General features: G+C 39.3%; 1 protein-coding gene across 1 annotated transcript; it reads right to left on the reverse strand.

Annotated features, from left to right (window-relative positions):
• Nucleotides 1-10,550: 10,550 nt before the first annotated feature.
• On the reverse strand, nt 10,551-14,928 carry GDF2 (growth differentiation factor 2). Its single transcript, XM_084526102.1, has 2 exons — nt 13,544-14,928; nt 10,551-11,807 (listed from the first exon to the last, which is right to left on the reverse strand). Exons 1-2 carry the CDS (start codon nt 13,887-13,889, stop codon nt 10,867-10,869), a joined length of 1,287 nt encoding a protein of 428 aa, XP_084382228.1. The 5' UTR covers nt 13,890-14,928; the 3' UTR covers nt 10,551-10,866.
• Between the last annotated feature and the right edge of the window lie 235 nt (nt 14,929-15,163).

Genomic DNA, 15,163 nt, shown 5'->3' on the forward strand with positions numbered 1-15,163 from the left:
AACTTTGATTTTAACCACAATTAGAACAGCAGTCATCCAGTCTTTTAGAATTATTTATGAAAAGCTTATACCAGAAGATTTTTTCAGTGACTTAGTTGTATCAATATTTAATATTTTTCAAAAGTTGTTGACAATACATTGTCTTTGGTGTTTTCCAGTCTGTGCTGCAAAGAACTGTTTTTTCATTCTCACTAAAGTCTCCAAATAAGGAACTCCAGACATTTGGAACAGCTCATAAAATCCAAGGTAATGACAGCCTGTTAATTTCTGTGCTGAGAATTGCCAGCATTTTAAACAGGACTTTGAAATACATTTGCTTCAACATAATGCAGCTAAATGTGAGGTGACTTTAATCTTCATAATTTGCACTCAATTAGGATTTACTTGTAATACCATTGAGTAACATATGGTCATGTCTGATGACAGCTCCCAGCCAATGGACTTTAGGCTCAACATACTAAAATAGAACGTGGGGGGTTGTTTTCTTCTGCTCACAATGTATTTGAGACCCTATTGTACTAAGAGTTTGAAAGAGGATCAGAATACGCGGGATGCAGCTGCAGGCTGTACCCATGTGAATTGTCAACACTCTGAGCTCCAGTATTACATGCCAAAGGCATACAAGAACAGATTCTTGGCTTTAAGTCTCAAAAGAGCTGCTACCCCAGCCATTCTGGTTGCTGGAGGTGGCTGTAGGAATAGACAAGGGCATGTGGGAAGGGCACGGTTTTGCATTGCTTTCAAAATGTCACTTGCTGCTACATATGAATACATGTGGAGGGGACAGTTTAGAGATGGCCTGCCCCAGCTGGGCACACTTTGTTGGTGTCTTGAGCAATGCCTGCCTGAAACAAAAATCAGCCACTCACATGAACAAAGTTTAGTGCAGTCCTCTTTCTGGGTCATTTAGTAGTAGGAATGAAAGAATTTTGGGAAGCTCCTTCCTTTAACATGTTTGTATAGGGATAGCCTAGTCTATATACGCAGGTTCTATTTCATCCCATGCTTGATTTGTGCCTGTGTGTATGTAAGTGTACAAATGATGGAAAGTTAAACATATTCGTGTGACCTTTTTCTACCCATATAATGAGTTTTCAGAAAATGTCAAGCACTATATAAACTTTGTGGGTATGAAAAATATTTATTTATTTATTTAAAACCTTAACCATAGATGATCTGTAAAGTGGTGAATAAAAGTGTTGGAGACCTGAGAAACAGTTTAAGCAGTTTAGCCTGTTGTGCCTCTTTGAGTCTACTTAAAATTTCAAGGCCTGTGGTGTTTGTCAAAACTGACTGGAAATTCTATATTCATATATGAGGAATAAGAAAGTATGACATTTAAATGTTATGAAGATTTCCTTATCTGTGTGCACTGCCTTTGTTGGCATTATACTAAAGATTAAAAAAATATATATATCCAACAAAAGGAACAATTAAATTGTTCTAAGAGTCCATTAAAGATAGGACTGCTCTATGGCAAAAGCTATAAAACATGATGCTATAATCACAGGTATCTGCGATAACCAGGCTGTGCTCTCATTTTCAAAAATTAAATCCTAGTTTAAAAAATGTAGCCAATTACTTTGTCAAAGGAGAGGACTGGGATATAGCTGGAATTTTTGCTGGTAATGTAGAAATAAGTAATTAAGCTCCAAGTTTGCCACAACATTTTGCGTGCCTGATTGGTAGTGAAACAGTGAGATTCAGACTTGTCGCATCTTTGTAGTCTGGTGTGTGCATACGTGTGTGTGTTGGCTGCTCTGTGTTGTGACAATGTGTGATACCCACCACAGAGCTGACTCCAGGACATTATCACCAGCTTGAATTGCTCTTCTTGCTTTCTTCTCGCAAAGGATAATCCAGTATTCCAGGGCAAAAGTAGCTGGGATAAAAATGCTCCAGCAAAACCACACTTTGTCCAGAAATTGACATTTGAGCTCAAGGATTTATTGCCAGAGCTGAATTAATTTCTCATGTGGACAATACAGTGGACAGGGCTTCAAAAAATGGGCTTCTGTTTCTAGCTCTGCCACTACCCTACTGAAACGACTTCGGGCAAATTGATTTCTATTGCTTTTCTAATCCAAGACTCTTCTGTCTGTTTAGTTTGTAAAGTCTGGGGGGCAAGGGATCTCTCTTGCTACACTAATGTCTACCACATACGCTGCACTTACTTCCAATGTCAGACTGTGCCTCTAAAGGCTGTTAACACAGGAATAATTGTGCACACTGCAGCGTATGCTAAGACAATTAGTTCAACAGGCAAGATATTGTACTTCATAAATCCCCAACTTAATTCTTAAGCACCATGCACTCTGTACACTGTCTAAAGCAGGGGACTTTCAAAATAAAACCACTAGGAGCTGTGGTACATAGTTGTATCACATGTGATCTTAATTCTGACACTTCACGTTGGAGTGCTTAACTCTTTAACCGTAATTCACTATTAGCATTTTTTTCTGCATTCCACCATCTTTCAATTAACTTGAAAGTGAAGATATAGATTAACTAATTTTGTTTTGATGGAGAACAAAGCATAACAATTAAGAAGAAAAAAAGAAGTGAGATCTAAAACAATGACATAAAAATGTGTAAACATGAAAGAGAGATTTTGCCTGCTGGGCTAGGGGGTTGGGTTGTTTTGTGGGTCCCCTTTTCTTCTTTCTTCTTTCTTCCTTTACTCCCACTGGGTGCTGGAGGAGGGCATGCCCAGAAGCCAAGGAGCAGGGTTGCAAAATGGATCCATTGTGACAGGAATTGGGAAAAAAAGTACAATAATCCATGTCCCTAAGAATATGTCAAGATGGATCTCTATTTCTGTCTGTCTGTGCAGTAGCTCTGAGCATACAACTTTCTATCCCACAAAAAAAAGAGAATGACATTGCATGTTTAGAGAGTGTACATAGTACTTTCCTTTTCAATCCTTCAGTACATAGTACATAATGGCCACCTATAATTATATGAAAATATTTACCAAGTATGAATTAATGGTGCAAAAATTTAAAGTATTTGCTATCAAAACTGGAGAAACTCAAAGTTTCTGGATTTCATGTAACTTCATTCTGCTAAGTAAATCACAGTAAATCTTCAAAAACCTTATTTTTTTTTTTTTTTTTTTCTAGAAGGGCCTTCTTTTACACTGTATTCTTCTCTGTGACTTTCTACTTTTAGAATAGACATAACTTGAAAGGACAAAGGTTTACTCAAATTATCTCATTTTCAACCTTCTGTGCAAAGGGTAGCATAGAATGTTATGAGTGTTTTATATGAGGTGTTAATAGTCACCTCATCTTAATCTGAATATAACAGACATAGATGAATAGCCGTAAGAACCATACTCAGAAAGAAGATAGCAATAAACACTGATCATTTTTGATCAAGATACGTGCCAGATAGTTATCTTCCATAGCTAAATAGGTTCTATATATCCTACATTAAATTCATTATATGATTTTTTACTTAGCATTTAAGGAATTAGTTTCACAGATTTACAATATTCTTCTCTACTTTAGGCATATTAAGAGGCTAAAAATCTTGAAATAACCATTTCCTCCCTGTGATTTTTGTGGAATCATAAGATTAAAACAGGAACTCTTTTCTGTTTTTCACATATATATTGTGCATTTTATTGTGTTCTAAAGATTTTCATATCAGGAAGACTGGAAAAGGTAGCTGAGGTTTATACAAAGCTAGGATTTTGAGAAATATGCATAAGATTATGATTAGTTTCACCCAGTAAAATCCAAGATATGGAAACACTCCATACTGCAATATATTCCTCAAGTTCAGATACATGTTCTTCCTCATGTTTTTTGCTATTGCCCTTTATCTCTAGCACACTGAAACAAACCTCGTTTCACATTATAAATGTAAAATAAATGCTTTCTCAACATGTATGAATTAAAAGCTAGGACAGTGGAAAAGTTTCACACTGGATCTTTTCAGTGATCTCTGATTTCTTGTGCCCTGAATTCAATGTGATATGTATCACTCATTTCTACCTTTGTAATTTTTCATAAATAGTGTTAGAAGGTAAGAATCCTTCCTTATGTGGTGTGGATACTTCAGGCTTTGGAGAAGAACAATTTACTTATTCCTTTCTTCCTTCATAGAACTTAAATTTTTATCAAATATGTTGTGCAATGTTATTCTGTTCATTGAATTCTCAGTATCTAGCATGTAATTCTATCATGAAGTCTAATTTATAATATAACCGAAAGCAAATCGAATTCCTATTTTGATCTTAGTTTTGATCTGAACTCAACAGCTCAGGCCTAGTTCTTGCTTTTATATCTCATAAACTTTCATGACCCTTTAAAATCTGTCCATGAGTATTTCATTTTCTGACTTCCTGTAGCTATGAACTTCCCACATGCTCAGAAAAAAGTCTTTTTTTTTTTTTTTTTTTTAGATTAGTCTGCCTGGACAGAGTAAATATTTTGGTACTTGTCCGATACTCCCTGTTTGTCATCTGCAGCTCACCATTCCTTTACAGGACCACTATAGATCATTTGGTCACTGACAAGCTGCAGTAGCAGGAAGCTCATCTGAAGGTGGCAGCAAGAGCTGCTTTCTCTCTGGGAGAAATAAATTTTTGAACCTAGAAGCTATGCCAATAGGGTAATGGTGAAATTTGGACACAAACTACTTTTCATTTTAATAGAGCCTCCTAATATAGACATATTTTAAATTATATGTAAGAATTAGAATTAATTTAAAGGTGATATTGGGCTCCTAAATACTGAGAGGTACGGTTTATTAGCTCAATCATGGGACTATGGTAATGAGAATGTTAATGTTTCCAGGACTTTGGTAAGTCTTTCTAGACAAACCTCCCCTGTCTTTTATAGATGTACAAGTCTGGGTCAGTACTACTTCATGGCTGTCTGTGTCGGGCATAACTGAATTGCATAGGTATGGTCTATGGCTTTCTTTTCTGTTCTGTTCTTGCAATGTCTGGTACAAAGAGAACCTTGTACCTGAGAAGGCTTTCTAAGTTGCTTGGTAGTACAAATAACAAATAATATCACCCTAAGATTCTTTTATAACTTCTAAGCTAAAAAAAAGTAATGTTAGGTTTTTGTTCCTAAGTCTTGCAGCTTTTATGCTGTACAAACCTGTAGAGATTAAAATTGAAGCTGGTGGAAGGCTTTTCTTTCTTTCTTTCTTAATGTTGAAAACTTTCCATTTTATGAAAATAACTCTTAAAATTAATAATGATTACATTTGTAACAATAATACCTTAAATCCAAATTATGTTGGATATTATTCTTCTGCCAACCCATTCCCTTCCCTTCCCTTCCCTTCCCTTCCCTTCCCTTCCCTTCCCTTCCCTTCCCTTCCCTTCCCTTCCCTTCCCTTCCCTTCCCTTCCCTTCCCTTCCCTTCCCTTCCCTTCCCTTCCCTTCCCTTCCCTTCCCTTCCCTTCCCTTCCCTTCCCTTCCCTTCCCTTCCCTTCCCTTCCCTTCCCTTCCCTTCCCTTCCCTTCCCTTCTTTAATGTCCAAGAAAGAGAAAAGCAAAGGAATAAAAGAATGAGAAGACAACTTATATTTTTTACTAAAAGATTGGGGAAGGGTAGAGAATGTATATTCCCATTTTGAAACATCCCTAATTTCAGCCAGGATTCATTGTATGATCAGGAACAGGTGGAGAGTCATGGCACAGTTGTAATAAGCTCACATTGACAACTCTGCTGAACTGCCGTATTCTAGATAAGCAGAAAATTCAGGAGGGTTTCAGATAAATGTATTGCAGCTATCCAGCCTGAGCTAATTTAAGCACACAGTTTTGCATTTTTGAGAAGTAATTTGTCAACAAAAATAGGAAATAGATGTGCAGTCCTTGGAGAACTGGTGTATTGTGTGTTTGCACTATACTATCTGTATCCTGTAGATCCTACACTTCTAATGGATTTGTTTGTCCAGCATGATGAACCAAAACAGAGTTAACTGATACTAAGTAGTAAATATTAAATATATCATCAGGAGCCCTCCTATCCTTAATATTTGAAAAAGCGAGAACTCCAGTAAGGCCTTTATTTAACTACCAGGTACTGCAAACAGCTTCCACCAAACTCATTCCTAGAGATTGTGCTGCTGATGCCTCTCCAGCTCTGAGGCCAGATGAAAGCCACCCTGCTGCAGGTGTCTACTTCACTGGCCTAAAATGAATGTGCTCGGTATGTCCAGGCAGATGAGCCATTGCTGTCTTAAGCCATAGCGTTTGCCATAAAGAAGTATTTTCTCCACCACTCCACCAGAACTCCACCAGAAGTTTTGGTTCCCAAGCCCCAGACCGCCAGGTCATTGCTTGCTCAGCTCTTCTGGTACACTGGGCCTGTGTCAGGACGTGTGAGTGCTACCAGCAGCACGGCACGGCTCTGGCCAAAGCTTATGTCCTGATGAGGGGACAGACTCATGGCGTCCCATTTTCCAGGGCTACACTGAGGCCCTTCTCCTGCGAGGCTTTCAGCTGACTTATGACTGACTATCCAGCATAAAGTTTGTGATCAGGTACAAAAGAGAAACAGGGCCAGCTTGGCATCAACAGGCCACACAACGGCTCTGAGGCAGGTTTGCAGGATGATACGGTGCTGAGGCAGCCTGGTGGCAACAGTCAGTGCACAAACGGCAGCAGGGCAGTTGAGAGATGTGAAAATAGCAGAAAAGGCTGTGTCCAGCCCAAAGGGAGACAGACTTCCACAAAGACATTAGATTTTAATGCACCACAACATGGGGAATAATGAAAGGCCGTGGCAGCCCAGAGCTGGTGCTGAGGCAGTGTGTGGACCTCTCACAGCCTAAACATGGCACTGAGACAACATGTGGGCCCCTCACAGCCCAGAGATGGCACTGAGACAGCACATGGGCCCTTCACAGCTCTGGCACTGAGACTATGTGGGGATGGGACAGAAATTAGAAAACGTGAGGAATGCTGAAGAGGGCACAAAAATGGCTCAAGGCATTTTGTAGGCCTCAATCAGTGCCGGGGCCGCAGAGGAGATTTGCGTCTCAAGCACATCCAGCTCCACTCTCCTGCCCTGCAGATAAGCAAGAAGAGCTCTTTCACCACCTTGCTCGCCAGAGACTGAAGAAGGACCTGCCCTGTGCTAAACACGACAAATGGTAAGTTGGGGAGTTCAAATGGGTAGAAGGAGGTGGTTAGCTCCAAGATGGCAGCTAGAGGGGAAGCAGAGCTTCTGTTAGTGTTTGAGGACGGGACCTTCCTCACACAGATTGCTCATTTACTACATGTTGTCTTTGCCAGATTGTTCTGTATGCCCTTCTGTACCTTTCCAGTCTTCCCTGCAGTAACAAACATCAATTCAGTGCTGCATATGGGCAGCTACAGTGAGGTGTTAATACCTCCTAGAGTGCGCTATGTGGACCTGCGTGTGCGTGATTACTGTGACCAGGCACAGAGGGAGGCTGGAGGAGACTCAGCTGTGGTCTGGGAGATGTGTTAGAGCACAATTGTGTCTGAAATTATAAGCCTCCTTGAGAGAAAGTCTAAAACCTGTTAATCTGAATTTCAGGAGTTGCCAGTTCTGGGTTAACATTTCTGTATGGTCAAGGATATTTCCAGCATAAAGGTATCTGAGCAGATGCGAGCTGACCACCTCCAGATTCCTATGAGGCTATTGTCTCTTAATCGGTAATCATGAAAATGGAGATCTTTTTGGCTTTTAGTGATCACTGGTGCTGTGTTGTTGTTACGTGATAAATTGCATCTGCTGTTCTTTCGTGTTGAGACATGACACAGAGGATATTTTGCCTACTGCGTACACAGAAAATGTGGGAAGATGTGTAAAAATAGCAACAGTTTTATCTCCTGAACAGCTTCCACCAGCTCATCATTGTATCTATTAAGAATGGAGTGCTGCTGTGCAGCCTTAAAATTGTCTGTGGCCGTCAGCTGGTGATTCTGATGTTAAAATGGCTGTTGTTACACAGCTAATGGGTCTGAATAAGAGGAGGTACTTCAGCCACGTGTTTATGTTAAGCAAGTATGATTTGTTTTTAACTGTTCGTGTGCTGGACATTGCACAAGCCCCAACCTGCTCCTCAGTAGCAGCAAGCTGCTGGTCAGTATCCACTGTTTGGTGGCGAGGGGGGCTTTTCTCAGTGTCTGATGGGGCCTGGCTTGATGCAGGTGGCTGGGTGCTTTTTCTGCTCATGCAACCTGTATATTTTCTAGTGCTTTTTGGCCACCTGACTGATTCTTTGCACCCCAAGGAAACTGAAAAGTGAACTTGGGCAATTGTTTAAAATCAAATGTTCAAAACTACATAAATTGGGCTGCTAAATTTACAATGTAAAACCAAACACCAATTTGACACATACTTCAGCCATGCTGTAGGTAGCATCTGTAGTCACGACTGGGTTCTCATTCCTTCTTGACCCTGATCATCACCCTGTGGAAAGATTCATGTTTCAATTTACTGCTATACCAACCAAAATGTTAAGCCTTTGGGAACGTGATCATTAGAGCTGGCTGGAGGAGGAATTTTTGTTGTTGTTGTTGTTGAAATACAAAAGAGACTTGTACTACAGTTTTTGGGAAAAAGTCTATAGAGCTTCACTGGAATTCTGATAGCATAGCTAGGATCTGAAATTTTGAGCCAAAAAAAATGGCGTTAGATATTTTTATGTTTATTTTTTATTCAAGTAAGTTTGGAAAACAAAGATTAATATTTGACTTCTGAGTGTGACAAAAAGAAAAACTGACTGTAGAGAATTTCTCTCTGTGGGGACTGGTCTTTCTTCTTCCCTACTATTTCATTTTTTCATTTGATTATGGATGAAGTCCTGTGTTCGGTGAACTTGGAATTATAACAAGGACCTTGTGTTTAGATGACTTAAGAGCAGCACACAGTTGCAATTACCTTAACACATGGGTGAATAAGTTTTCTAATGTGTTCACACCACATACTTGTTTGGTGGTTTGTTTTACTTTAAGAGGACAAGTTGTACAAACTTTCATGAGCTTAGGAGACATCAAAAAAACAAGGAGAGAATACGGGGGGGTCTGAAAGGAATAAGACATAACAACTGTAAGATGACAGAAGCCAGTGGGGAGTGGTAAAATGAGAGGATGTCACAGGAAACCTAAGAGTTTAATGACATGCATCTATGGATGGATGGAGTTTGCATGGACCCAGACCTCAGATCTGATCCAATTGCAGCCCAGTTCTAATGAAAAAGGCTATAAATCAGTCCCAGGATTCTGATGAATCGTGCTTTGTGCTCATGGTCTGTGATATAACCATCAGTTCTCGATGGAATTACAACCATCCTGCTCACACTCACCTGCTATTTTCTCTGTATTAAGTTAACAATAGTAAATAAACTGCATATTAGATTTCAAGCTGAGCTGTTCGTGCCGAATGAATTCGTCTTGCCCACAGGCTGCCTTAATTTAAAACATATGTATTCATTTAAATCATGTTGCTTCCATACATTAAGCTTCTGTTCAGACAATATTCAATATTTTGTACAGACATATAGTTTGGTATGAGTTTGAATCAAAAGTTTTGTCTGATAGATTTTTTAATTTATTTTTTTATTTTTTTATTTTTTTTTGTGGAAGGTGGAGTGGTAGAAATGAGGTGGACCATGAGAGCTTTGTACAGCACTTAAAACTAGCACCTGAAAACAACACAAGACACTGTATTTTCTTGCATGGGCAAAACCTTCACTAAAATCAAAGAAAGTTTTCTTTAATTGCAGGAAATGTGGGATTCTTGTTTAGTGAAAATACAAGTGAAGTCAGGAGGATCATTGTTTGATAGTGTATTTATCTCATGCAATAGCATGTGTCCCAAAACATAGACAGAAATTTTCAATTAATCCCATTTCTAAGGCATGAAAGAATTTTGTGTGTAAAATAGAGTTTCTCCCAAGAAAAAATAAAGAAAAAGAAAAACACCCTGGTGGCAGACTCCAAAAAAATTATTTAGACCCCTAAAAATGAGTTCTTTTCACAAGTGCTGAGCCCTGCCAACCCCCACTGTTGTTGGGATACAGCTTCTAAGACTGGGCATTGTTTGACTGCATGTTCTTGCAAAGAAATACTAAGAATATGCAGTAGGTCAAAGTGGCTCTTTATCTTTGTCCAGAGATAAGGGCTGCTGTTCCTCCTAGGAAACAGTGTCTTAGAAGCGGAAGGCTGTGCTTCTTATCATTCAAGTATGTGCCATAAAGGGGTAAAAATAGGGACATTGAGGATAAGAAAGATGAAACCGAGGCACCTGCTACCCACAGAAGGAAACTTGGGAATGAAACAAGATGGAGAGTCTCGTCTGCTTTGGAAATTGCAAAACTTCACTTAGAGGAGTAAATAATTTGTCTTAAAATGATCTGTAAAAGCCGCTGAGAATAATGACATGAGAAAAGGCTTGCAGAATTCAGACTCCTGACTTTACCATGCAGACCAAATTCAGTTCACTGAGTTTTACAAAAGTTGAAAATATCAGAGTTGGATGAAAGAATTGTATTTCTCTATCTATTAAACATGTACAGGACATCTTCAATCCCATAGGCTGCTTTGAAGATGCTTTGGTTTGTGACCTGAACTGATTTAAGAGAAAAGTTCAAATAAGGTATTCAGATTACATCACTGTTAGAAATAATGCATGGTTCTTTCAATCTCACAAAACTTTAATCCATGATACATAATGCAGACTATTTACAGCGATTGCGATTTTTTAAATGCCAGCTTTCCTTCAAAAGAAGCGGCACCAAACAGCCAGCCCAATGCTGTGCTCCAAACCTTGTTTGCAAGGATTTTCATTTGCATTACTAATGTACAGATTTACAGAGAGCAGAAGGAGGTGTATTCTTATTCTCAGCGCTCCTGCCTTGTATACTACCTGCAGCCACATTCCGCCACTTTCATCCCTTCATAGTTATATATCAACGTGGGCACCCCAGCATCATCCTTATAGAGAATGGAGATGGAATCCAATTTGGTTGGAACACAGCAGGCCTTAGAAGCTTTCTTCGGGTTTTGGAGGTGCACCAGAGTTTGGACAATAGCGTGTTTTGTTGGGGTAACGTTATCTGTCAGAGGGAAGAAGCAACCTCCTTTGCACTCAAAAGCCTCGTAGTCTTTGGGAGCGATGATCCAGGAATCCCAGCCAATCTCCTCGAAGTTCACATGGAGGGAAGTTCTCCGGCAGTGGTTGGCTCCGATGCTTCTCTTGCTTCTGGAGGAATGCCGGCGGGGTCCAGTGACAGCCTTTCCCTCTCGCGGTTCTTCTTCTTCAGACGAAGTGTTGTTCTTTCCTAATTTATTTAGTACACTTTCTTGTTCATGAACAATCATTTCCCGGAGCTCCACTCTGGTCTCTTTTGTCCCATTGCTGCGGTCATTGGAGAACACTATTAACAGGGGCAGATTTTTATTGTCAGGAGTAACACTGATATCCAGCTTCCCACAAGTGAAACCACCCAGAGCCTTACTCTCAATAACAACCTCTAGCTTGTTTTTAGTCTTCAGTTTGTCTGCCCTGACCCATCTTTTCACAGCGCTGGATACTTCAAACATCTCCCAGCCACAGTCCTGGATATTGTGGGAAACGAGGAAAGATTTTGTGCTTTCTGGGTTTTCCCAGTGGTCTCCATCTAGAACATCATAAATGACCATGTTGCCTTCCAGTCTAGACAGAGACCCAACTTCCCTGTGACAGGAGATAAAAATTCTCAGTTCAGCTCTGGTGATTTCCTCATATCGTGGAATAGAGATGTTGAAGAGCAAGATGTGTTTCTGAAATGGATTTTCTTCTGCTGAAGCTAAAGAAACAACATCTGCAATAGGAAATTAAAACACGTGGTTACAGTGCTTCTGACTGTCCAAATAACTTGCTTTTCAAAGATGCAGGATATATTTTGGGAGTGAAATAAGAACATGGTTACCTAGTAATAAAAAAATAATCCTGTCTTCTGGCCAGGTTTCAGGAGCAGGGAGCGAAAAGCCAAAATGGAGGTCCCTGATGGTGGTGGTATTTTCACTAAGATTGGTCAGGTGAGTACGGGGAGGAGTGGAGGGATAGTATCAAGAGTCTGCCTAGAAGAAGGTGTGGGTGATGCTGGTCAATAGTAGGTGAGTAAATAAAGCATCTAAAGCGTCCCGATTTAGCATTTTCCTGAAGAGATTTTTACAGAAAGGATTCTCAAAAAAACAGTGGGAATTTACCACTGATCATCATGCAATGGGATGAACTGCTCCCCTAGTATGGAGAAGTATAGTATGTACTTGTCTCTTTCTAAGAATTAATTGTGCTGAGGCTTTTGCCTCAGCTGTCTTCAGATAGCTTTGAAAGCAGCTTGGGTTACTGAGAGTTAGGGGAAATAGAAAAGCATTTGAAAAACCTGAATCGAAGCTTGAGGGTCTGTCTAATTTGGCACTTGGTGATAAACAGCCTTTCATGTCTGGGTCTGTTCCAGACTCACTGAGCTTGTGTGATATATTTATTTATTTATTTATTTATTTATTTATTTATTTATTTATTCCTGCAAATGTATGTGCAGTACCAGCAGTCTGCCTTGGGAGGGGCAGATATTTGGCTGGAAGATCATACTGGTAATGTTTTAAAGTGATCACTGACTGATGTCTGTTTAATGGTCAATGTAAGATAATTACTCAAGCGTCATTGAGTTTTAGGGCAATTTTAATTGGCTACTTTTGATACTTGGCTACTTTTTACACTTTTTCAGTGTTCACCCTCTAAAGAATTCTGAGAGGAGAGTGAGATGTGGGAACTGTAATCTAGCTGTTATACTGTCTAGCTGTAATCTAGCTGTCATACTGTTAAGGTTTCTTTCCATTTCAGGACTAGGGTCACTGATTTGAGGATTTGGAGATCCCTAGAGTGCTGTTACCTGCATATGTCTATTTTGTATATAAACAGATTCTCCCTGTCTCATTTCTATCCCAAGAATTGCATTTACTTATAACTATTTTTTACTACTTCTTTATGTAGAGCTTTCAAAAATCTATTTATTTTTACACAGATCTTGATCTTTTGTTGTTGTTGAGACAAGCTTGACTTCCATTTTCCCTGTAAATCTGCCTGCCTAACCCAGAATCTGTGGGGAGCAGTGCTGTTCCTTGCTTGGATCCATAGCAAATTTCTCAGCTGGCTACTGTGTTTTTAAGGATGACAGGAGCCTACCAGAAAGAGGAGCTTTATTGCATGGATATCTCAGTTATAGATGATCAAAAGTATTCTAACACAGAAGCTCAGTGACAAATCTCTAGCTCGGAGAAACATGGTTCATGTAAATGCTGTATTCAGGGCATTGACTCAGTTGATGCATTTGAGAAGAGAATATTGTACATCAAAGAAGAAAACTTAAGGTAATGGTATTTTTTAAAGATGAATGAAATGATGGAGCAAGACTACAGTCCAAAATTTTAACCTGCTTAATTTCTAAATAATCTGTGGACACTCAGTTTCCTCAGAAATTCAAAATAATCTGAGTAACTGCTGTCCATATAATTCTTCAAAAATTCTAGTCCACATATGCAGGACTTCTCCTACCTTCAGTACTGAAGCTCCTCACAATGTTGGATGCGGGGATGGAGGACTTGTCCGCAGTATATCTGTTGTATAAATCAATCATGAATTGTGGTGGTTCTTCCTTGGTCTTCACTTGTGAGGGGACCCTTGATAAATTCAAACTCCTTAGTAAATCCATCTTCATATTCTCCAGGAAAGATTTAAAGTCAAAATGGGTCTCCTCTTCCACTTCCCCAGGATCGTGAAAGGGTGCATCAGACTTTCCCATAGCTGATAACTTGTCCCAGTTTTCCAAAGGCTTGCCTCTTGTCAGACAGGCAATGATATTGAAAACAGACAGTGCAGCTAATACTCCAAAGTAATGCATTTCTTATATATTTACTTTCTGATGGAGAGACGAGAGGACAGGGGTATTTTAGCTGATTAAAAATGTTGTACTATTACAGACAGAGGAAAGGAGATGGAAGGCAAACAACTGGAATGCCCTTTGCAAATAACTTTCTTGTGTTCTTTTCGCAGTCTGCTTCAAACCCCAGCCTCTTGTCAGTTGTCAAGCAGATTGGTTGTACACTTGCCCTTATCTGAGTCATTGATGCCATGCTTCAGCTTCTGTTATCTAGCAAAGCTCTTAGTTAATGAAGATTCTGTAAACATCTGACAAACACATATGGCTGTTGGGAAGGACATTGTATATTGTAAAGAATCCACATTTCACTTAAAGGTCATCATTGCTTAATTACACTCTTTTTATCATTTCCTTTCCAACACAGACAGAAGCTTTCTTAGGGACGTGGAGGATTACACAGTTTTCATCAAGACTAGAAAACAGAGATCTAGAACAAAATTACTCTATTGGCTGTTAGTAAACAACATCTCACAAATCTCTGTCATGGTCCCTTAACCTGCCATCAGAAAATCTCCAGTAATTTGATGGAGACCTGCGATTCTGCAAGACATGATCTCATGGCAGTGCAAACAACCTTAAAACTTAATTCGTTTATCAGCCAAGAGCTATTATTTGTACACAGTGAAATATCTGTTTTGTGTCAAGTTTGCTTCGTGCTGTTTGCAGGCTTGTCCATTTGCAGTTTGATTCCTTTGGTAGATGGGAATTAATTATTGTTTTTATAGTATCTTACGTAATATATTTCTTAGATTCTTGATGGTCATTCCAGTCCCAGAGCAACCAGTCATTATTTTGGTGACCTCAGAATAAAGACAGAACTAGGCCTTCAAGGCTAGGTGGAAAGTAAGAGGTCTCTGTGAAGATTATCTATGCAGATAATATTACCCATGAAAAGAAGTGGCCAAGAGAAAAATACAAGTTTGATGATATCATTTCTCATGATACAGAGGAAAATAAAAAGTGTATTTATAAGCAAAAATGGCACTTGTTATTTATCTGAATGAATCTCATTATCTAATCATGTTCTGTCAATATTATTAATGCATCATTTTTAATAAGCACAGCTTAATCCACACTGCACAGGTGCCACAAAGTCTGAATAGCACTAGGAGCTCTTACATTAAAAAAAAAATCACAAAGATACAGACAAGATTTTGTCCTTTCTTCTCTAGATTTGTAGCAGGGCATACACAGTGTTTAAAGTGAGCCCAGACTTCTCAAATGCTCACTTTTGT

Source organism: Aythya ferina (assembly GCF_964211825.1).
Source record: "Aythya ferina genome assembly, chromosome: 7".
In the NCBI taxonomy this organism is placed as follows: Eukaryota; Metazoa; Chordata; class Aves; order Anseriformes; family Anatidae; genus Aythya; species Aythya ferina.